Source organism: Hemisphaericaspora subhashii (assembly GCF_019202705.1).
Source record: "Hemisphaericaspora subhashii strain CBS 10753 chromosome Unknown scaffold27, whole genome shotgun sequence".
Classification (NCBI taxonomy): Eukaryota; Fungi; Ascomycota; class Pichiomycetes; order Serinales; family Debaryomycetaceae; genus Hemisphaericaspora; species Hemisphaericaspora subhashii.
Genome location: NW_026057342.1, coordinates 58,497 through 80,397, shown reverse-complemented (window position 1 = coordinate 80,397; position 21,901 = coordinate 58,497). Strand labels below are relative to the sequence as shown.

Genomic DNA, 21,901 nt, shown 5'->3' with positions numbered 1-21,901 from the left:
TCGAGTTGCTTTGCACAACCACACGGTAGTTTACATACAAACAGCTCAAACATAATATATTTACTCAGTAGAGGTTTACTGGTTACTTTTACGTCGTTTGGGGGGCCCAAACGCTGGCAACCCCGGTCATGTCAAATAGATCATCCTCTATTGAACAATTTCAATAAAAAGATTTCACATATCGCTTTCAAATATTCTCTTATCATTCTCCCGAAACACTTCCTTATTGTCCTTTGATTCTCTACAAATTAAATTCCTTCTATCAATTATCAAAATTATTTTTTCTTATATGACATTAAATATACACAAACATGAAAAAGAAATATATTATTAAAATTTTTATATCACCCTTTTAAACCATGTTTCTTTAGCTTAACGAGAATAAGACCAGACGTTCTTTAATAAACCATCTTGTTGAGCTAATCTGTTTAAAGAATCGTCAGCTTCACCTCTACCTCTGATGTAACCACATAAAGCGTAGGTAACATTGTCACCGGCAATAGCTCTACCTTCTTCATCAACCTTGGCAACGTTGATTTGAACGGAAGCGTGATCCTTGGCCTTGATGATTCTGTTGGTGGCAGAACACTTTCTTGGGACGTATAATTCAACCTAGTTATAAATTGTTAGTAATTATGTCGTTGGATATAGTAGTCAATACTAGTTGTTTGAAGGAGGATAGATGCCCTCATAATACCTGAGTTTGTCATATTTGCTTGGTCAATCATGATTGTTTACTTTTCAAAAATATCTGGGACTATAAATCTGACAAAGAGCCTTTATTCGTGACTCCTGGAATTAAATGCAAAGGACACATGTAATGCCCAGCTAAGGTCAACACAATAGTTATCTTTTGCCTTGTGGTTCACTACTAATAACAAAATCTTTCTGAATATCTCTGATAATCTCAAAACCTAGTGACAGTGTTGGTTCTTTTATATTATTCCACTACATAATGTACAAATCATTGATCCCTCTTTATATCGTCTTATATTTCAGGCTCTTCTCATGTAACTATCTCATTCTATACTGGTCGTAATTGCAGTGGTTGACATTTGAATTATGAACAAACCTCCGGTGCAAGAGAGGCAATAATCTCCTCTCAAATCAACTATACTCAACACATGGACGGTGATGGGTTACATACTAATTGACCTTTATCGTTTTCCATCTTGTCTAGTTTATTATTGATATGTTGAAAGTAACAACTACTTAGAGAACAACAATTTTTTTTCTTTAAAATTTTCACCTATACCAAACTCGCAGAAGATGAATTTTGATGTGCTGATTATGTGCAGGGCCATACAAAATCAAATGTACAGTAGAAAAATTGAAATACACTGTGTGTTCGCTCGCTCTTAGTGCGAAAACCATGGAAATGGTTTTGGTATAGACACGAAAATTCACATTAGGGTTACAGCCCTAATGGAAGACTGTTTTTTTTTTGCAGCCAACAAGTCCAAAGACAATTGCAAACAGTGTGAAGAGTGTCACGAGGATTTACCTACCCCAAACATTCTGAACGTCCTAGGACATATGGAACTTATACCATAATTTAACGAAGTGGAAATATATTCAGTACTATTTACACTACGCTACCTAAAAAAATAAGTTGTGAAGGGGTTGAGGTTTTGGCAGTACGATCTTATAATGTCTGACGACTATGTCAGGGGATGACATACATAATGTATGAAGAGGTAAGATTTCAAATATTTTATTGTTTACATAATGAAATCAGTTGTTTATTTTATAATATTTTATAATGCTATATTGATTGAGTAGTTTCTATATAAACCTTAACCTATAATGTTTTTTCTATAAAAGAACAGTACTACTTATTGTTTTAATGTCAAGACGGCAACACTTTCAACATGATGAGTTTGTGGGAAGAAGTCAAAACCTTTAACGCTTTCAACAACGTAATCTTTACCATGTTCGGTATTATTAATAAACCATTCGACATCTCTAGCTTGAGAATGAACATTACAACTAATATATACGATTTTTGCTGGATGATAAGTTGATAATTGATTCAAGAAAACTTCATCACACCCTTTTCTGGGAGGATCCAAAATCACCGAAGTTCTATCGGATGGTGTATCTATACTTGCAAAAATCTCTTCTGCTTTCCCGACTATAAATTTGGCATTTTCGATATTGTTTAATTTTGCATTACGTTCAGCAAATTTGACTGAATCTGCCGACACTTCAACCCCGATAACTTTACTAACATTACTTGAGCATGTGATTGAAAATAATCCTGATCCACAGTATGCATCAACTAAATAATTTGGTTCATCTGGCTTGGAATTTGGAATCGATAAATTGGATTTAACGTAATTTGTCACAATAGGTAAGATTGAATTATTATTTTGAAAGAATTCCCCCGCTGAAAATTCAAATTTATATCCGTTGATATATTCTTGAACAATCTGTCTAGTGTTTGTAACACATGTCTTAACCAATTTCTCCCCACTCCCTTCAACATCAACTTCGATTTTAGATACAACTCCATTCTCATCAGTTGATCCTTCTCCAATCTCGACTTCCTCCCCCTGTTTGCCAACCTTGGTATCCTCTCGCAATAAAACAGTTGCACCTTTTTTATATTTCTTAAATTCTTGCTCAAATCTTTTTCTTTCATTTTTCATCCCTTGATTAATAATACGAGTCCCAATTGGACATTCTTCAATATCCATAATTGATCCATCGGGACCAAAATCCCCATCCTTTCTCCAAGTAGGTCTCCCCTTAGCACCAAATCCTATATTTGGTCTATATTCCAATTCTCCTTTCTTACTCCAAGGAACATTGAAATGTGGAGTTAATTTAGTTCTATAAGAATATTTTAATGGAGATGGTTGAGTTTCCAAAATTGCCGGAAGTTGTTTTGTTGATAATAATTTGGGTGCAAAGTGTTTATATGCATTAATGATTGTTTGTTTTTTAAGTTCTAATTGAGTATCATATTCGATATTTTGATATTGACATCCTGAACATTTTCCAAAATATCTACAGTTTATTAATGAATCATTTCTGGTTGGTGATGCGGCTGTGATTGATAATAAATCAGATTCAGTATATAATGGATGGGTCTTGAATACTTTAATAGTACCTATGTCTTCAGGTATACCAAATGGGATGATTACAACTTGGAACTTTTTCAAGGGATTGGGATGAGGTATAAGTCCAATCCCATCACCATTTGAAAGTAATGAAATAACTTTAACATTTTCAACAATTCGATGATATTGAGCTTCGGCTTCAGGATCATTCAAAACATATTTCATATCATTGGAAATATCATCTTCTGATAAATTATGTTCGTGTAAGATTTCCTTAATTTCATATTGTAATACTCCTAGTGGGGCAGTTGGATCGACTTCTTTTGCTTTATATTTACGTCTATGTATCTTCTTCTTTGGTTGATGTGGGACTCTAGTTGGTGATCCTGGACGTTTCTTATCTTCAACTGCTACTACTTCAGTCATATTTAATACAGTATTATTATTATATAAATTTAAAGTTACACTAAAATTACAAAATAAAACAAAATCCTATCTCATATATTTCCCTTTCCTCTTCTGGATTTATTTATCCTCTTTATATAAATAAGCTATTGAGGTTTGATAAATATCATAAAATGAAGGGAAGGATTTTCTTTCTTTAATAGCCAGAATTAATAATTATACAAAATCAACCAAAAAAATGAATGAGCATACAAGCTCATCTCGTAAACAATATTTTTTTAGTCTTGAATTTTTTTTTCGTTTATCATCAAAATCACGTGATACCATAGTAAGCCAAAAATCTTCAATTCTAATTGGTTGCAAAAACACTCAACAACAACACTCTAAGTTTCAAACTTGACTGGCATATTAGCATTTAACCACAGTAATGGTCTCTTCTTGATAGCACCCTTATGTTCATAGCTTCTATATTCTTCTAATTCTCGAATAACTTGTTCATCAGTATATCCTTGATTCTTGCCATTTTCAATCGCTTCATAAATCTTCTTGCGTCTCAAGAATGTTCTTGATTCAGTGTCATTTCTCCATTTGGTTCCATATTTGATTTCTAATAATTTCAAAGGAGGTTTATCCTTCAATCCATATTCATATTCTTTCCAAATATCACTAATTGTTTTAAGACTTCTTTCAACTTTAAATTTGGGAACGTCTGAAGAATCAAGTGATAATCTTCCCTTTGAAGGAGATTCTGACCCATCATGTTTACTTCTTTTCGATGGAGGTTTATCATCATTGGATGTACTAGTAGCTGGCAGCTCAACACCATCCGTACCCGATGCACCTGACATATTCGAAGCAGCCGTGTTATTTGAAGTAACATTGGCATTTGTAGTCGATGTATTGCTGGTTGGTGGTGCGCCCGTTCCAGCAGATAATGCATCTATACTATGACTAATGTCATCATCTCCGAAAAATGAGGATCGCGTTTGGTTTGACAGTTGTCTCAATGCTGAGGTCATTAATGCGTTAGGATCGTTACTGCGCGGCATACTGGAGATGAATTGGGCAGCTGAAACGGAGCTTGATTTGCTGTTGGTAGCGGTGGGATCTTCACTTAACAAGTTAGGTAATGGAAGGATATAAGGGTTGTTAAGGGAATTATTTTGACTTCCACTAACTAGTGCTTGCGCTTGTGCTTGACGTGACTGGACTTGTTGCTGTTGTTGCTGTTGCTGTTGTTGACGCTGTTGTTGTTGTTGGTGCTGATGGTGACGTTGTTGTTGTTGCTGTTGTTGTTGCTGTTGGTGCTGTTGATGTTGGAGTTGAGGGGAAGAATCCTTCAACCTCTTCCTTCGTTTCTTTAAGTTCTGGTCTTTAGGATCATGGAATCCTGGCTGAAGAGTACCAGTATGTTGTGGTTGTTGTTGTGGTTGCTGATGCAGAATCCCTCCATTTACAGGATTTCGTGTAGACGAAAATGAATTCAAATCAAAATTAAACTTATTCGGTATAAATGGCGATGTCGGGGTCGAATTATTATTGGGCGCTGGTGATCGAAGTGAAAGTGCCTTTGAAAGTTGTGAACGGTTCAATTCGTCTACTTCGTCTTCAAATTGAGTCGTAGCACTGGTGCCACCTGTAGTAACATGTGTAGCATTACCTGATCCATTTGTATTAGTTGATGAGGTTCTGATATTTTGTTGAGGGAGACTTAAATGATGTTGTGATTGTAGTTGGGGTTGTTGTAATGTATTGGCTGCTGTTGAAAATTCTTCAAGATCTTTTCCTAACTTATTTAGACTCTTTGTAAATAGTTCAATAGTTTTGAATTGACTATTATAATTCCCATATGTATTTGTTTGGGGTGTTCCACTCAGTAAAACAAATTGAACTTGTTGTGACAAATCATTAAAATTTCGTTTTAAAGTTTCAATTGATTCGTTAATATAATTCAACTTCATATTAAGTTGATTTATCTTTTCATTGGTATTGCCTTGATAATTATTAAATTGGTTATGTAGCAGATTTATTTGAGCATATATATCACTAATGGCATGATTTGATAATGCACCTTGATTACCCGGAGTATTTGTAGTGTTGACATTAGCTATGTTAGATTGGTTCGTTCGTGATGTGGTCGTTGTAGGAGGATTATAATATATGGCCTGGTTTGTTTGGGCATTGCTATATGTGTCATTCATGATGGAAGTAAAGATTAAATTTATATAAACAAAAACAGGCTAATAATAAAACAGGGGGGGGAATGACTAAAATGCCGGAATGGAAGCAGAACTTATAATGAAAAGCGACTTTCAGAAACAAGACAGTTAGTTGATGTGATCTCTAGTTTACTCCTTAAAGTTGACTCTCTTTTTTTCTTGTATAACAATAATGATTAAATTAAAATGTGGGACGAAACTTTTGTAAAAGAATTGAACGACTCTTCTTTATTCATATCAAATAGGGAGGCGGGGGCAAGAATTCTTACCTCGGAGTTGTAATAATTCAATGTACTTTCTCTAAAAGAACGTAAGCAGACTTTGATTGGGAATAGATTGTTAATTGTATTGACGTAATGAACTCCGTTTTTGTTGTTTTTTATTTTGACGTAAAATAGGATTGTTGGGAAATAAATTTTGACAAACAACAACAGAAAAAAAGAATTTAAAAATCAAACGAGACAGAGAATCACGTTTTATTCTTATTTGATTTGGAAGTAAACTTAGTTGATGTTAGTCTGATTATGTAAATGATATTCGTAGTAAACAATAGACAGTCAGCTGAAAACAGGAGAAGGGGGGGATGTGTAAAGACAGTTAATTACGAAGTTTAAAAAAATCAACCTTAATAAAATTCGGAACGAATGGTTTGGTTTTTTTCTACTTATTAAGGTTTGTATTTACAATTTTAATTTTAATTTTTATTAGACTGGGGAAAAACTCCATTCATTTTTTTTCGCTTAGTTTTCCACCTTCAAAAGTTTTGCAACCAATTACCAACCGTGGTGTGTGTTCTCTGGGATATATGACCAGGTAGACAAAGATTGTCAATTAATAGGCCATGTTCCAATGTAAGCAATTGTATTGACGTCACGAATTAAATTATTATTCTTATACACTATCTATACATTAACATAAGAAATTGCACATGTAAGTCCCCATACGGCAGTGGTACTAACTCCAGCATAAACAATTATTCTACCAATAATTTCAACATCATAACGAGGTTTGAATACACCACTTTTAGCTAGAAGTTTCTCTTCAATGTTTTGTACTTCTGATGCTGGACGATTAGTTTTCTTTTTATAATCCAACATTTCTATATAATCAATATCGGTAGTAGGACCAATCTCATCTATCTTAGTATGATCAGTGACTCCCTTAATAAAGTTATTGAAGTTACCAATACTTGAATGATCATTTGATATAGATGCAGAACGAATATGACGTACTGAAGATTTAGCATGAGCAGTACTGATAAAATTCCTTCTTGGCAAATAAACTCCAATTATTTTATAAATTGGTGGTAAAATAGTAAAGATGATTGGTTTAGATATGGCTTTCCATATAACCACTAATGTGACCCCCAATATGAAACGTCCTATATTTTTCATCATTCCTTGATTAACATCAAATGGAAGTAAGAAAGGGTCAGTATGTGCTTCAGTAGGCATGAAATATTGGGTATGATATGCTATTAAATGAGATATATCTAAACCAATCAATACACCAATAAATGCAACGGAATCATCAAAACAAGGACAATCTTCAACTGGTTCTGAATGAATATGAATCAATCCTAAAAACATCGCCACAATGAAAATTGCACTTGGGATGATTCCAAATCCATTATCAAATAATAACAGATCCCATTGTTTCCCCCAAAAGAATCTAAATAAAAACACCCCTGCCCCAACTGATGATCCAACAAAGAGATCAAGAAATCCATGCATTCCACAATATAATCTACCAAATATTAATGACACATAATAAATAATCAACCAACTCAAAAGTATGATAAATTGAGTTCTTGAAATATCTAGATTGAAAAGTCTTGAAGCCAATACCAATGTCACAGCAGTGGCATTAGCCAGATGTGATGATGGGAATCCATATTCTTGGGTTGTATATGAAGACATTGTTATTCTATGAATTGGAGGTGATCTTGGTCTCGGTAAACAAAAGAAATCTTTCAAAAATCCAGTAAAATATATCCCTAATCCTAAAACATAAACCAAATCTCGAGATAATTCACCGGCCCCAAACCATATCGGAGTTGGTAGCATCAATACATAAAAAGTATGACTTGCTAAATTAGCTGTCCAAGCAAAATAGAAATCAAGCCATGGATGTCTTAAATTAGTTTGCATCGAATGTAAATATTCATTCTCAGCTCTGATTAGAGGTATCAATGCTGATCTTAGCTTGTATCTAAATGGAGATAATCTTGCTTTATAATGATCACTTGATTGGTTTCCGGCATCACCGCTATGATCCACCATGGGAGAAACCTCCTTAAGAGGAAGCAGTTTTTTAGTGGTTCTATTAGTTAATGTTTCTGACTTCGCCAGTTCCTCCATCGTCGCTTTGGAATATCAATAGATATATTCAATATGTAGATTATATTCGAATAGGGTTGGTTATGTATTTTCTCGGTCTCTGTAAGGTGAATTGAAATTTCAGATTTTTCTCCAACCGAGATTTATCCAGCAGACCGAAAAAATAGTTTACTTTGTGTCAAATTATTAATTATTACTGTATTATGCAATTACAAAAATCTAAAAATGTTCCAAAAGTAAAAAAAAGAGAAGGAAGTCTATATGATACATCATGGGTTATAATTTCATCATTAGTCATTGTCGGTGGCTGCCCTGTCTACAAAATGGTACACTTTCTCTTCTTCTTTCTTTTCTTCGTAAATGCAAATTCATCATCATTGTAAGGTGATATCGGGGCAACATTACCATTTTGTTGACGTCCAAAATCTCCATATGGATTCTTAGTGTATGAATCTTCTGTCAATGGTTGATCTAATAATACGGTTGAATCATAAGAAGTATTTTTGAGATGTCCTCTTCTATTAATTGATGTAGTTGAATGATGTCTTGAATGACTTCCACCCATACTTCCACCTCCACCACCTAAAACTTTCGATAATCTATTTGATTTCGTCCTTTCATATTGTTCTTGAACTTCCATTTGCTTTTGGAAATAATTTAACGCAAAATTGAATACGGTTGAAATGTTAAACATGGTTTTAGCTGAACATTGGATATATCCCACCGCATTGATCTCGGCCGCTACTTGGATCGGAATATCTGGGTCAATTGTACTAGGTAAATCACTCTTAGTACCCACCAACACGGTTGGAATACCAGGACAGAAATGATTAACTTCAGGAAACCAAGTTTCCTTAACATTATGTAAACTAACAATATTATCCAATGCAAAACAAATCAATAAAATATCAACATCGGGATAACTCAAAGGTCGTAATCTATCATATTCTTCTTGTCCGGCAGTATCCCATAATGCCAACTCAATTGTTTTCCCATTAGGTGCTTGAACCGTAGTTACATAATTTTCAAACACGGTAGGAACATAAACCTCGGGGAATTTGTTTTGGGCATAACTTACCAATAAACACGTCTTACCACAGCCACCATCCCCGACTACGACAATCTTCATATTATAATTGGTATTTGTATCGAATTTTGATTGGACTTTATATTGAGGAATTATCGGATCATCATCTATGATAACTTTAGGTTCATTATACAGTTGGAACATATCATTGCGTTGATATTGTTGGTTTACGACTTGATAAGGATTAATCGGTTCCTCGACAATTGGTTGGCGAGGGGATTTACCCAAGAATGAACGTCTTTTCTGTTGCGTTGCTGTTGTCATTTTCTTTCTTGGATCAACTTACTAAATGCAATTGTCTACCAACGGATTGTATATATTATTAAAACAGGATCAAGTGAAGGTATAAGCTAGTTTTGGTATGACAAAAAAAGAACAGCAATCTCTTGATTGAAAACGGTACCAAAAAAAAACCTGAGGGAATTGAATCTTTAATTTATTAAATGTAAGTCGGAAATATTTTTTTGTTGTTTTTGTTTTTATTTTTAAATTTTATTTTTAACTTCTAGGGGAATTCAAATTTAATTTATTTTTTAACACACTTTAAATTGTAATCTCACATTTCTTTAAATAGAATTTGGTAGACTGCCCGGAAACATTCTATTGGCATCAAATTTATTTTAAGTCGTCGGACATGGTACCGAATTAAGCGAAACTCAATATAATAAAAGAGAGTTGTACTATCCAGTTGTCTCTCATACCAAGGCAGACTGGTAAGAAATTTTGCTAAGACCCTCTCTATTGTCTTTGCTGATTAGAGCAGCCTCTTTTTTGAAGTTCTTTGTGTGACAAATATTGATCACGGACTCTGGACTTAAGGCAGTGTTATAATCCAAGTTCATACACTTTGACTCACACACACCTAACCCTTGAATGGTTCACAGGTCATGTTGTGTTATATCAATTACAGAACGAAAAGTCACTCTTTTATAAAGCATTGCCTTCTTTCGATGTCAAGTATTGTCATGCCCGTCTAAGTCGTTTAAGCGAAAAAAAATTATACGACTGTCAAATCTTTGTTCATTTGAGGGGATCTTGAGACAACAGTGACTTATTATATTATATAAATGCTTATTATCAGCATCACTTCCTCGAGTGACCGAACTCCAGGTACGTAATTGGACTGTTGGTCAAGCTACATAATTTAGGTTTTAACCATTGAAGTGTAAAGAGTGGCTTCCGATTTCAACTGGTCAGATCTCGCCGCACAAGAAACGGCTGCTCAAATTCGATAGAAGAATTCATCACATTCCCTTCGTAGACCGAAATGAATAAAAGTGGATCGAGATAATGGTAGGAAGAAACGATATGCTCATGAAATGAAACCACATCCGCTTCAAAAAGGATTTCATTGGGGCATACTTTGCATTCCTCCGGTATTTAGATTCAATCTGTTCACAGAAAAATGAGATCTTTCTCGCAGAAGAAAATTTCATTCGCCATGATCAGAATTCTTCCAAGATTCTTCAACTCCAATACCACAAAGGGATCATCAACACATGTCTACAAGTAAAAAGGTATATGAATTAGTAGCAGTTGCTAATTCATTTTCCAAAGTCTTGGGTGGATCTATAAGACTAGTTGAAAAAGATCTATGTGAATTCTATGAACGAAGTATATTCACCAAACCAATCCGTGATTTAGATTCACACAAGCCCATGTGGGATGAGCTTCAATCCACAGCAGAAAATGCAAGAAATGGAAGAGTTCCTCCAGTTGTCCCACCATTCCCATCTAATTTAAATTCGAAAGAGAATCCATTCCAAGAAGGAATCCAGAAACGTGCATACTCCACAAAATCTTTTCCAACTACTCAAACCAAAGAATCCGATGAACTAGAAGAACAAAAAGAGATCATTGGACTTAAACCAAAACCGGAATTTGAAATGCATCAAAGTGAAGTTCCAAGTTCCCGATTATCCCGTATTTTCCATTATGGATCATTAGCAGCTGGAATTGGATTGGGTGCTGCACAACAAGGATTGAAACATTATGCTTCCGGGAAGAAATCACAAGATCTTAGTATGAAATCTCTTATATTATCACCTCAGAATATAGAAAGAATGGCCAAAAAGTTCTCAAAGATGAGAGGTGCTGCCTTGAAAGTCGGACAAATGCTTTCATTTCAAGATTCCGCTGTTTTACCAAAAGAGATTCAACAAATTTTAATGAGAGTACAGAATTCAGCCCATTATATGCCAATGAGTCAACTTGAACGTGTAATGGTTGCGGATTTAGGTGTGAATTGGCGTAAGCGTTTCTTCGCCTCTTTTGAAGATGTTCCAATGGCTGCGGCTTCTATTGGTCAAGTACATACTGCTGTTACTGAAGATTTGACTCCTGTGGTTGTTAAAGTTCAATATCCTGGAGTGGTTGATTCGATTGATTCTGATTTAAATAATTTGATGATGCTTTTAACTGCTTCTTCGCTTTTACCAGCCGGATTGTTTTTAGATAAAACTATTGCTAATGCTAGAACTGAATTGAAATGGGAATGTGATTATATCAGAGAAGCTCATTATTTAATTAGATTTAGAGAAGTTTTGAAAGATGATGATGTATTTGAAGTTCCTAGAGTGTTCCACAACTTATGTGGGGAACATGTCCTTACTATGGAAAGAATGAGAGGGACCGAAATTGTTAAAGGAAATTGGGACCAAGAAACCAAGGACTGGATAGCTACTCAAATTATGAGATTATGTTTATTGGAAATCAAAAAGTTTAAATTCATGCAAACTGATCCAAATTGGGCTAATTTCTTATATAATGAAAAAACCAAAAAGATTGAATTATTAGATTTTGGTGCTGCTCGTGATTTCTCTGATGAGTTTATTGATAGATATGTTAGAGTGTTGAGAGCAGCGGTGAAGAAAGATCGTAAGAAGGTTGAAGAGATTTCTCGTGATTTAGGTTATTTGACCGGATTAGAATCTCCACAAATGACTCAAGCACACGTTGATTCAGTTATGGTCTTAGGTGAAGCATTTTCCCCAGTGGATAATAAAGGCAAGCCATTCAGTTTCAAGGATCAAACCATTACTGATAGAGTAAAGGGAAATATTGGATTAATGTTAAATGAAAGACTTACACCTCCTCCAGAAGAAACTTATTCTTTACATAGAAAATTGAGTGGAGTGTTTTTACTTTGTGCTAGATTGAATGCCACGGTTCCTTGTGAGGATTTGTTTAGAGAAATTGTTGGGTATGAAGATTAGGTAGTGTGTAGATTATAGTGATCCTCTTGTCAATAGAAATGAGTTTAATATAAATTGTGTATATACTTACCACCTTCCTGTGGCGATGTGGCAGTGCTAAATAGGAAACTTTCGGGAATCTCTAAGTGTCAACTCCGGACACAAAAAAAAATTGCATGAGTCTACGTCAAATTCTTGATCACCAAGTAACATATGACTAAAGCCCATATGTCTACTAGGAAGCATCCATCAACAAATATAGATGAAAGCAGTGACATACTGGATAGCGAAACCACTGATACATCTCTAACCGGTACAACTGGAAGCTATGATCCATTCCAATGGCGTCCTGATGATTCACACCCCCGTAGATTCATCCAAAGAGAAAGTTCAGTCATATTAGCAACCACGGGGGAACGGGTCCATCGGCAGATCACATTCTCATCATCAGCAACACACCTAAATGAAAGCGAATCATTGGTAGGAGGAGATCGCCCCAGCCCTTTATATCATCCTTCTTCTCGATTTGATTGCTTAATATTACAACCACTACAAATGCTATACTATGACAAGACTTTCCGAGAGGTGATGAAATGTTGTATAGCTTACTTGATTTCCACCCTTGGGGTATATTGGGCTCCATTTGATCACTTTTTTGGCAATACCGATTCAAAGCATATCATTGCCACTGTTGCAATATATTTCCATCCCACAAGAACTAAAGGTTCCATGCATCAGACGTTGATCTTTGTGATCATATCGGTTACATTTTCATTTGCTGTTTCATTGGCATGCAGGTGGATTTCAGCTATAACATATAAGAAAGGAGCAGATGAGATTAGTCATCTTATAGATTTGGTGTTTAGTTCGGTTGCCTTGGGTATTGTGGCTTTTATGAAACAAAAGGTTAATAAGGAAACATTCAACACTGCATGTTCGCTTGCAAGTATTACAATTGTTTTATGTATAATAAAGGAAGGAAGTTTGAATTCTGCCGCGGTGCCCCTTGAGAGAATCGAATCGACATTTAAAGTTGTATTGGTTGGTTGTCTTATTTCAGTGGGGTGTTGTTATCTACTATGGCCGGTTAGTGCGGTAAACCAATTACAAGGGGTGTTAAATGATTCATACAATCTCTTCTCGTCAGTACTATCAATTTTGACAAGAAGATTCATAGCTGGGGAACAATTTACCACAAAAGATAATGAAATGATAGACAAATTGAAGAGTAATATCAGTTCGTTGTTAAAGAGTCTCGAAGAAGCTAAATACGAATTGCGATTAAAAGGAAGAGAAGATGAATGGAAAATTTTTAGTGAATTAGTCAATTCCACTATTTCCTTAGCTAGACACTTACAAGCGTTGACTGCAGCTGTGAAGATGCAATGGACGTTATTAAATGATTTCCACAGTCATGAGATTGAAAGACTGTCGAATATGAGCTTCCAAAGTTCGGCCGGTGCAAGTTTTGATATCCCTGAATCGGTAATAAATATGGAAAATCCCAATGCCCCTACTGCCCCAGAAAACGATGCACTAAGTTCGTTGCAGTTGTTTGATTTGTTTGTTTACTATTTAACACCGTCAATCAGATCTCTAGTGTTTACGATAAAAGGTGTATTATCCCAAGTTCCGTTTGAAAAATATTCCGAAGAGTTTCCGAATCAATTCGCCAAAACAACAACATTACAACATTCATTAGATAGTGCTATTAAATTATATGAGGAAAAGCAAGCTCAATCTTTAGAAAAATTATACGAGCAACCTATCTTCAAGCGAGATGCCGATTTCCTTTCCACAGCCGATCAAGAAGAAGTAGGTGCATGCTGTGGGAATTTTTCAACCTTGCTTTGTAATTTCGCTTTGAAATTATTGGAATTCATAAAGTTATCAGAACAGTATGAAGAGGCACGCGCAAAACCTCGTCAATGGCCCTGGTTGAGTTTCAGGTGGAGAGGACCAAAAGGTACAACTACTGATGAAATGTTAGCACAAGCCAACAGTCTTCATGCAGCCTTGGATGATTTAAAAGAACAGTATGGGTTAAGCGGACTTAAGAAAGAGTATTCGGGTAGATGGGAGTACGGATTATGGCGTATGTCTAAGGTATTAAAGAGAACTGATGTTCAATTTGGTATCAGAGTAGGGTTGGGAGCTGCATTCTTGGCTGTTTTTGCATATTTGGGAGACACAAAGGAAATCTTTATTACTTGGAGAGGTGAATGGGCCTTAACGGTTTATTGTATTATGATGAATAGGTCTGTGGGAGGTACTTCTCTGACGGTTAAATGGAGAATCATCGGAACGTTACTTGGATGTTATACTGCGTACGTCATCTGGATGATTACTGATGCGAATGTTTTTGCTCTATCTTTTACTGGTTTCCTCATCTCAATACCATCATTTTACATTATCCTTTACTGGAAACAAAACCAATCATTTGGAAGATTTATCTTGTTGGCGTATAATTTAACTGCATTATATTCCTATAGTATGCTTCAAAAAGATTCAGAGGATGACAAGGAAGGTGGAGAGAATCCTTTAATTTCAGAAATAGCCTTCCATCGTTTCGTAGCTGTTTCTGTTGGAATTGTATGGGCTTTATCAATGGCAATGTTCTTCTTACCAACAAGTGCCAGAGCGAGACTTAAGAGAGGATTACCTATTTTATGGTTAAGATTAGGTGTTATTTGGAATAGTGATCCATTGGAATATGACCCGGAAACTATGCATCTTGTTGGATTCAAAGCAGAGGAAGGTACGAATAAGCTATTGGCCGAGTGTGAGACACTCTTAAAACATGCACCCTTGGAAGTTAGATTAAAAGGACCATTCCCAGTGAGTGCATATACCAAATTAATCCGAGAAACATCTTCAATCCTTGATGCATTTCAAAACTTGGACTTGTTAATCAAAGTGGACACCACACTATCGCTGAATGAAGAGTATGTTTTGAAATATATCGCAGCAGAACGAGACGAAGTGGAACATAGAATCTTTTTGGTTTTCTATATGCTTGCAAGTACAATGAGATTAGGGTTTCCATTGCCAAGCAAACCAGCGTCAATAGAACATGCGAAGGATAGATTATTATACAAGCTTCATGAGATCAGAGGGTTGCAAGGTCAGAACGGAATATCTCTAAAGAATGCTGATTTTGTTTTGTTGTACTCGTATATCTTAGTTGCATCTGCAGTTTCTGAAAGATTAGAAAACATACAAAACCAGATCAAAGAGTTGTTAGGAGAGATATCGGAAGATAAGTTTCAATTAGTTTAGAAAAGTTAATATAGAGTTAAAGATAAATGGTTTATAGTTTAAAGAGTTCATCTTAATGTTGTTGTTGGGACCATTTTAGTACGATGTACAGTAGAACCCTGTAGTCACGAAATTTTGCAGTCAATCCAAATCACGTGATTCATTTTCCTAATTGGGCCAGCGTCGCGTTGCTTTTTCATTTAAAAAAAAAACCGAAGACTAGAAAAAAAAGTGCACTTCAAAGAGATTTAATGATTAATAAAGAAAAGTTTGCCATTACTTTGATTCATTAGTTTTATAATACATCTTATCAAATAATAGCCAACATGCAATTCATTCCAGAAAGTGAAGTCGGTTTAAAGTTAAAGGAACTTCTAGTTCCCGAAATTGAGAGGCGATACAATAAACCTAACGATGATGCAATGGACATTGCGGATTATTTGATGTACTTGATAGCAGCTAACAAGAATCATGAGGAAATCATAGCAGAAATACTGGAGATTGGAGACATTCCAATGGATCAAGCATTTATAAATGATGTACTTGTCGAAATTTCTAAATTACAGAATGAAATCCACGGCGAACCTCTTCCCGAAAGACAAGTTATTCAACAAGAACAACCACAGCAACAAGAACAACCACAACAACAAGAACAACCACCACCACAACAACAACAAATTGGACAACAACAAGGAGTGGAAGTAGAAATGAAATCTCAAGAAACAACTGTCGAAGTTCAAATGCAAGCACAGTTACCGGTCCTTCCTCGGGCACCAGCGGCTTACCTATCTGAAGAAGAAAGACGTGAATTAAGAAATCAACGATTTGGTGGGACTCGAGGTGGTAGAGCAGGTGTCTCCAAGCCTGTGCATGCAAGGCCAGACAGAATGGGGTTTAAGAAGAACCTTCAAGATACTAGAAGAATAGAAAGGGCGCTTGAAACCCCAGGTGGGGCAGGTGTTAGAGTGATGAATACCTTTACTCCACAAGCACCAAAAGGAAGATGTCCAGATTTTCCATACTGTAAAAATAAAGAATGTGAAAAGGCTCATCCAACAAAGAATTGTTTCGCTTATCCAAATTGTCCAAATCCTCCAGGGACTTGTAACTATTTACACCCCGATCAAGATCAAGAGTTAATTACTAAATTACAAGAGAGTAAAAAGGAATTTGAAGAGAAGAGGATTAATAGAATATTGGTACAACAAGGATCATGTAAATTTGGTGCTAAGTGTACTAAAGCCACTTGTCCATTTGCCCATCCAACTCCTGCCAATGCAACAGCAATCATTGAAACCTTGGAATGGTGTGCGGATGGAAAGGGATGTCAAAATGCCAACTGTACAAAATCGCATCCACCACCGCCAACTGCTAGTGCTGCTCCTGTTCCTTCTGCTACGGAAATTGCTTTAGAGCAATGCAAATTCGGTGCTCAATGTACCAATACGAAATGTCCAAGGAGACATGCTACATCTGGTATGCCATGTCGTGCCGGGGAAGCGTGTAGAAGACTCGATTGTACGTTTGCGCATCCAATGAAAGAACCTTGTCACTTTGGTGTTAAATGTAACAATAGGTATTGTATGTTCCAACACCCTGAAGGAAGAGCTGTGTCTTCCCATACTTGGTCAAAGGATAATCAACCTAACACGTCAAGTCGTTCGTTTGCAGTTCCAGAAGATCAAATAATGGAACAAGCGGTTCAAGATCTGTAATTTTATATATTCATGTATAAATTTGTATAAAAACAATTTATAATAAATGGAAAGATAAAAGTTTTAAAGAAATTAAAGAGAAAGTGATTTTACTTTTGCCGACATACGCAAGCAGTCAAGCCATTACTATAATTTACTATTATCCTAAAGGTAAATACTGTACATTAAAAGATTAATAAACAAACTAAACTAAAACTAATTATTTAGATGTAACATTTAGAATCTCTTCTTACCAGCAACAGTTTCTTCAGAGTAAACTTCTAATGGAGAAGGAGCTAATGGAGTTTCAGCCCATAAGTTTGGAGTTAAGAAACCGTAAGTGTTACCAATAGCAACGAAAGCAGCCTTTAAGGTGTTTTCGGTGGTTCTGGTAGAACCAGAAGAAGAAGTATAGACATCTTCAACACCAGCTAATTGCATCAATTTCTTGACGGCTGGGGAAGCAACAATACCCTTACCTCTTGGAGCTGGAATTAATCTAACAGCAACGGAACCACACTTACCAGTAACCTTGGTTGGTAAAGAGTGAGGAGCACCTAAGTTAGAACCCCAGTAACCTCTTCTGATTGGAATAATAGATAACTTGGCAATAACAATGGCGGCCTTGATAGCGGAAGCGACTTCCTTGGCGGTCTTGATACCTAAACCAACGTGACCGTTAGAGTCACCAATGACGACGACAGCCTTCATTCTGGTTCTTTGACCAGCTCTGGTTTGCTTTTGAACAGATCTGATCTTCATGACTTCATCCTTTAATTCAGGTAATAATAAATCAATGATTTGGAATTCCTTGACTGGTAAAGCGTGTAAGTAGATTTCTTCAATGGTGGTGATCTTACCAGCCTTGACTAATCTACCTAACTTGGTGACTGGAGTCCAACCTTTTTCTTCTTCTCTTCTTCCTCTTCTTGGACCACCTCTTCTCTTACCGAAGTTTCTCTTTGGGGCTTCTGGAGCAGCAGACATTTTTACTATACTTTGTTAATTAATTGTCGGAATGTTACGTGGAAAGCCGGGGCGTTGGTTTTCGATCGACAGTTAGTTATAGTGAAAAGAGAAACGAAACCAAACCAAACGATATTGGCAAGAGGAATTTTTTTTGTGTGAAAATTCTGGTTGATGGATTGGTGCGTGTGTGGTTGAAAAAAAATCTGTAAAATCTGAGAGGGCTCAAGCCCTATTTTTTTCTCCGAATGGCACGTGAGAAATATGCTTACTAAAGGACTACACCGAAATTAAATTTACTTTCTCAAAAACCCTCGAGTTTATAGATGGGGGGAATTCAAATCTTATCAACTTCTAGTTTCTGTAGTTCTGGTAAGCTTCTAAACTTCTATTAATTACCACTTTTCAAGTTTAACTATTCCCAGTGTGAACCTGGATGCTTCTCTACTAAGTGAATTTGTCGCACAATTAAATCCTACGACAATGTCGTCTAGAAAGTTTGAGTTGCTATTTGAAGATAAGAGGGGTAGTGAAAACAGGGGTGGTCACATGTATCGGCTATTCCCATTTGTATTCACTTCACACGATTACTAATAATATCTTATCAATTGTTCGAAAATTGGATGTAATACAATTTACTATAAAAAGTGTATAACATTGTTGCAATAATTGAAATAAGATTAAGCTCATAAGTGGAAGTAACCAAGCATCGACTGACATTTATAGAAATGAGCTGATTTTTCCGCAGCCAGTTGTGTGTAACCCATTAGTTTCTTTCATATTTAAATGTCGCGGAGTCCACGCTATTTTTTTTTAGTCAAATTCTGGGGAAAATAAATAAGATTGTTTTCCCCCCTTAAAAATCGTTATCAAAATCTCTTTTCTTAGATAAACTACCCATTTATTTACGTTATTACTGTTAAACTCGATTATAATACACAATGTCCGAACATATTCCAACTGCTGAAGAAATCAAGAAAGACGTCAATGAAGTGGTAGATGAGAGTGTTGATAAGGTCCTGGAACTGAAAGATGAAGGAAAGAGTGTCTGCAAGAAGGTAGTAGCAAACATCAAGGGTGCATTTAGTGCGGTTGCTAACGCATTTTGCCTGGCAGGAGCAAAGGTACAATCAACCACTTGTTCTACAGTTTCTAGAGTTGGAACTGAGCTCAGTAATCCCGTAGTTGCCGCTCAAGTAGTCGTTGTGGCTGGAGGTGCTGCCGCAGGTTATTTAGCCTATGTGGAAAGAAATAGACTCAATACTGACAATAAGGTGTTTGTATGTGTCAATGCATCGATCATTACAGGTTTAGTGGTCCTTGATGGATTCTTATTCAACAAATACTATCCAAAGTATGACAAAAAGCAAAAATAGGCCTATTTTGTCCCAGAAATACTGGAATTTCGACTATGTACCAGCTGATTCGCTATTGATATTTTTTGCTAGTTTGTATATGATTTCAAACGTAGAATCAAAGTGTTTCTACTATAAATATGCCTAGCTTCCATTCTTTCGAGAATGTAATTATTTATGTAATAACTTCCTCTTCGGAAAATTCTGTAGATAATGTGTCTAACAAGGGACAGATCAGATAGGCATTCAGACAATTAAAATGGTCAACTAAATGAGTAGAGAACTCTCTTTTGATCTCCAATTCATAGATGAATTCATATATGCCCATTAGTCTATGAGAATTGGGAAAGTTAAGATTTGCATAGTCAACGCTGCTTCTACCATCTCTAATTACTGCCCATTCCTGGACGGAAAATTCTCTAAGACTGATGAATGCACTAATTTATATCTTCGATTTGTCAAATGCTAGTAATTACCATTATTAGAGAAATATATGGGAGTAAATATATTTGAATTGAAATGCTGATTGCCCTAGAAACCAAAAGCAATTTGGCTGCATCAACTAACAACAAGGTTTTTTTTGGAAATAGAGTGCAAGATACCGACCCGAGATGACTCTGCAATGCAAGATGATGTAATGTGGTACTATTAATAGTGGTTGTACATCTATTCTAAGTCACATCTCACGCACCCTGTGCAATATATTAATTTTTTCCATTTGGTGATAATCCCAAGAAAGCTTGTTACACGGAGCCCCCACAGAGACAGAATAAAATTTTATTTAATTAATTTTTAAATTTTTAATTTTCCCATATGCATGGAACGTCCTCCACATTAAAAAATAATTTATTTTTGAGAGAGAATATTACCAAAGCTTCGATAGAAAAAATATGAATCATGCAAAATATTTTGCGGAGAAGAAAGCTCAAATAGGAATAAGGGAGTCGATCCCCTAAATCATTTCTAATGACCCAACCAAAGGATCTTGCCTTTTTGTTTACAAAGACCCCTATAATACGTTTGCTCGGGATCCCTAAAATATACTCCTTCTTTTACCCTGCGAGAACTGTGCCTAGCAAAATAAGCTTTTTCTAAATTTCTGAAAAGTTTATTGTCTTTTCTTTTCCGACACTCCCAGCTGTTCACAAATAAACTGAACTCACCCTCATTTAGCAGCTCCTAATGGTATTAATCGAAACTTCTTGAAAAACGAGAATAAATCCACTTCAGAAATATGATGTAATAATTAGAATCATTCGGAATATACGGAGAATGTAGTCAAGTAATGGTTTCTCTGTTGGCTCAGTTTTAGTCGTTCGTATCTTTCCTTCAATAAATATTTTTTTACGCGCTTAATTTGTAGCAGGAATTTAAGCAAACCTGCAGATTAGTTTAATATTCCTAGTGGTTTCTATTTAATTATGATTAATTTATACACCTATATCATTAGCGGCTTTTCTTTTTAGAGACTGATCAGGTATTTTGACTAATAAGAATGCAGGGCGATCTTAAGACTTTAGTAAAAGTAACGCTTAGTTGATACTTTCTGGAACCGAACATTCCAACAATCTGGTTCGTTGCGGCAAGGCTCACTCGCGTTACATGGCTCACGGTCAAATCAGAAAGCTAAAACCTAGCTATCAGGGTATGTATTGTAAGCTTGGAAGCACGAAATGCCTGCTCAGCTCCTTAAGAACGTGTCGGAGATTAACATTGATGTCCATTCTGTACTACCAGAACGACATTAACAATGATGACCATTCTGTTCTACCGGGACGCATGACGGTCGTTTAGCAACAAAGGTTCCATGAACTTTTGAAACTCCTCCATGGAATTTGCAACAACGTTATATGAAATTGGGATTCTAGAGAATTGCAGATCAAATGACAATGGTAATGACTCCTTTGTTAGAGTCCGTATGACGTTCCAGACAATTTTCTAAGATTTTATCTCGTTTCATGTCAACCCTTGTGGAGAAATGCAACACTAATTTGTTTAGAAGTACCTTAGATGACGTTAGATCACTCGTACAGTCGGAATATGAATGGCACGAAATTTTTGATGTTATCAAGTTTTGAGAAATTCGGAAATTAGATTGGCTAGAAAATAATTATTAATTATAATTAAAATATTTCATGTCACTGTCATCATGGAACATCGAACAAGCGAAGCAATCAGTACTAACCTGGTAGTTCGGATTGGCAGGAATTTGATTGTAGGCGTAGCTAATCTTTCACAAGAAGTGATCGCGGACGCACTTTTTTTAGTTGCAAACACCAAAACCCCGGAATTATCATTCATATTTCCATGTTTAAAACA

At 35.8% G+C, this 21,901-nt stretch overlaps 10 protein-coding genes across 10 annotated transcripts; 4 read left to right on the top strand and 6 right to left on the bottom strand. All coding sequences in view use genetic code 12, as the record gives it.

Annotated features, from left to right (window-relative positions):
• Positions 1–372: 372 nt before the first annotated feature.
• On the bottom strand, positions 373–1,171 carry RPS21B (40S ribosomal protein eS21; the record flags this gene model as incomplete). The annotated part of the gene is made up of 2 exons (XM_049407983.1): positions 373–612; positions 1,148–1,171. 2 exons carry the CDS (start codon positions 1,169–1,171, stop codon positions 373–375), a joined length of 264 nt encoding a protein of 87 aa, XP_049262649.1.
• Positions 1,172–1,835: 664 nt separating this feature from the next.
• Positions 1,836–3,491, bottom strand: TRM2 (Trm2p; the record flags this gene model as incomplete). Its single annotated transcript, XM_049407982.1, has 1 exon — positions 1,836–3,491. The coding sequence occupies one exon, from the start codon at positions 3,489–3,491 to the stop codon at positions 1,836–1,838; it is 1,656 nt and encodes a 551-aa protein (XP_049262648.1).
• A 362-nt stretch (positions 3,492–3,853) lies between these two features.
• Positions 3,854–5,671, bottom strand: J8A68_004062 (uncharacterized protein; the record flags this gene model as incomplete). Its single annotated transcript, XM_049407981.1, has 1 exon — positions 3,854–5,671. The coding sequence occupies one exon, from the start codon at positions 5,669–5,671 to the stop codon at positions 3,854–3,856; it is 1,818 nt and encodes a 605-aa protein (XP_049262647.1).
• Positions 5,672–6,591: 920 nt separating this feature from the next.
• On the bottom strand, positions 6,592–8,049 carry J8A68_004061 (sphinganine kinase; the record flags this gene model as incomplete). The annotated part of the gene is made up of 1 exon (XM_049407980.1): positions 6,592–8,049. One exon carries the CDS (start codon positions 8,047–8,049, stop codon positions 6,592–6,594), a length of 1,458 nt encoding a protein of 485 aa, XP_049262646.1.
• A 295-nt stretch (positions 8,050–8,344) lies between these two features.
• On the bottom strand, positions 8,345–9,379 carry CRL1 (Rho family GTPase; the record flags this gene model as incomplete). Its single annotated transcript, XM_049407979.1, has 1 exon — positions 8,345–9,379. One exon carries the CDS (start codon positions 9,377–9,379, stop codon positions 8,345–8,347), a length of 1,035 nt encoding a protein of 344 aa, XP_049262645.1.
• Positions 9,380–10,614: 1,235 nt separating this feature from the next.
• ABC1 (protein kinase) lies at positions 10,615–12,330 on the top strand (the record flags this gene model as incomplete). The annotated part of the gene is made up of 1 exon (XM_049407978.1): positions 10,615–12,330. The coding sequence occupies one exon, from the start codon at positions 10,615–10,617 to the stop codon at positions 12,328–12,330; it is 1,716 nt and encodes a 571-aa protein (XP_049262644.1).
• A 192-nt stretch (positions 12,331–12,522) lies between these two features.
• Positions 12,523–15,588, top strand: J8A68_004058 (uncharacterized protein; the record flags this gene model as incomplete). Its single annotated transcript, XM_049407977.1, has 1 exon — positions 12,523–15,588. One exon carries the CDS (start codon positions 12,523–12,525, stop codon positions 15,586–15,588), a length of 3,066 nt encoding a protein of 1,021 aa, XP_049262643.1.
• A 305-nt stretch (positions 15,589–15,893) lies between these two features.
• J8A68_004057 (mRNA-binding protein) lies at positions 15,894–17,282 on the top strand (the record flags this gene model as incomplete). Its single annotated transcript, XM_049407976.1, has 1 exon — positions 15,894–17,282. The coding sequence occupies one exon, from the start codon at positions 15,894–15,896 to the stop codon at positions 17,280–17,282; it is 1,389 nt and encodes a 462-aa protein (XP_049262642.1).
• A 216-nt stretch (positions 17,283–17,498) lies between these two features.
• On the bottom strand, positions 17,499–18,248 carry RPS21 (40S ribosomal protein uS5; the record flags this gene model as incomplete). The annotated part of the gene is made up of 1 exon (XM_049407975.1): positions 17,499–18,248. The coding sequence occupies one exon, from the start codon at positions 18,246–18,248 to the stop codon at positions 17,499–17,501; it is 750 nt and encodes a 249-aa protein (XP_049262641.1).
• A 920-nt stretch (positions 18,249–19,168) lies between these two features.
• Positions 19,169–19,603, top strand: J8A68_004055 (uncharacterized protein; the record flags this gene model as incomplete). The annotated part of the gene is made up of 1 exon (XM_049407974.1): positions 19,169–19,603. One exon carries the CDS (start codon positions 19,169–19,171, stop codon positions 19,601–19,603), a length of 435 nt encoding a protein of 144 aa, XP_049262640.1.
• Between the last annotated feature and the right edge of the window lie 2,298 nt (positions 19,604–21,901).